The sequence below is a fragment of the Seriola lalandi genome, unplaced genomic scaffold (assembly GCF_002814215.2).
Source record: "Seriola lalandi dorsalis isolate HSWRI2012SDOR001 ecotype SW California unplaced genomic scaffold, Sedor1 jcf7180002039988, whole genome shotgun sequence".
Taxonomy (NCBI): domain Eukaryota; kingdom Metazoa; phylum Chordata; class Actinopteri; order Carangiformes; family Carangidae; genus Seriola; species Seriola lalandi.
The window spans coordinates 1-514 of NW_019510558.1; the positions used below are offsets into that span (position 1 = coordinate 1).

Below are 514 nucleotides of genomic sequence, written 5' to 3' on the forward strand. Positions count from 1 at the left end.
GTGGGCGGCACCAATTATCCTTTATTCAACAACCGTCTTTTTGCTCCTCGTTCCGAGAGAGTCGGAATATATTTGTTGTAACACCAAGGCCGCTTCCGGTTGATGAGGACACGTCACTCATTCGACTGAGGAAGAGGACCGGTGCAAACCTCGCTCATTGACACATTTTGTGTAAATCACAAGGCAGAAATCATGTCGAATTCAGTCATATCGGTTATCTCTCGGTTTCTAGAGGAGTACACGTCCTCGACGCCCAACAAGCTGAAAGTGGTGGACGCTTATTTGCTGTACATCTTGTTGACGGGAGCTCTACAGTTCCTATACTGCCTGCTGGTTGGCACCTTCCCCTTCAACAGCTTTTTGTCGGGCTTCATCTCATGTGTGGGCTCGTTCATCCTCGCAGGTAAATATAACTCCAGTTAAATGTTGTTATGTTTTTTCGGTGCAAAATACAAGGCGGAAGTTCGAGGGTTTCAGCCGCTGGTCGAGCGGCCTTTTAGTAATCGTGTGTGCA

General features: G+C 47.7%; 1 protein-coding gene across 1 annotated transcript; it reads left to right on the plus strand.

The window, feature by feature from the left end:
• The first annotated feature begins 49 nt into the window (after window positions 1–49).
• LOC111648456 (dolichyl-diphosphooligosaccharide--protein glycosyltransferase subunit DAD1-like) lies at window positions 50–438 on the plus strand. The gene has a single exon (XM_023398300.2). The coding sequence runs from the start codon at window positions 193–195 to the stop codon at window positions 421–423; it is 231 nt and encodes a 76-aa protein (XP_023254068.1). The 5' UTR covers window positions 50–192; the 3' UTR covers window positions 424–438.
• Window positions 439–514: the final 76 nt, after the last annotated feature.

Bases quoted from the DNA above. Each gene is read 5' to 3' on its own strand.
- LOC111648456 (XM_023398300.2), top strand. From the start codon at position 193: ATGTCGAATTCAGTCATATCGGTTATCTCTCGGTTTCTAGAGGAGTAC.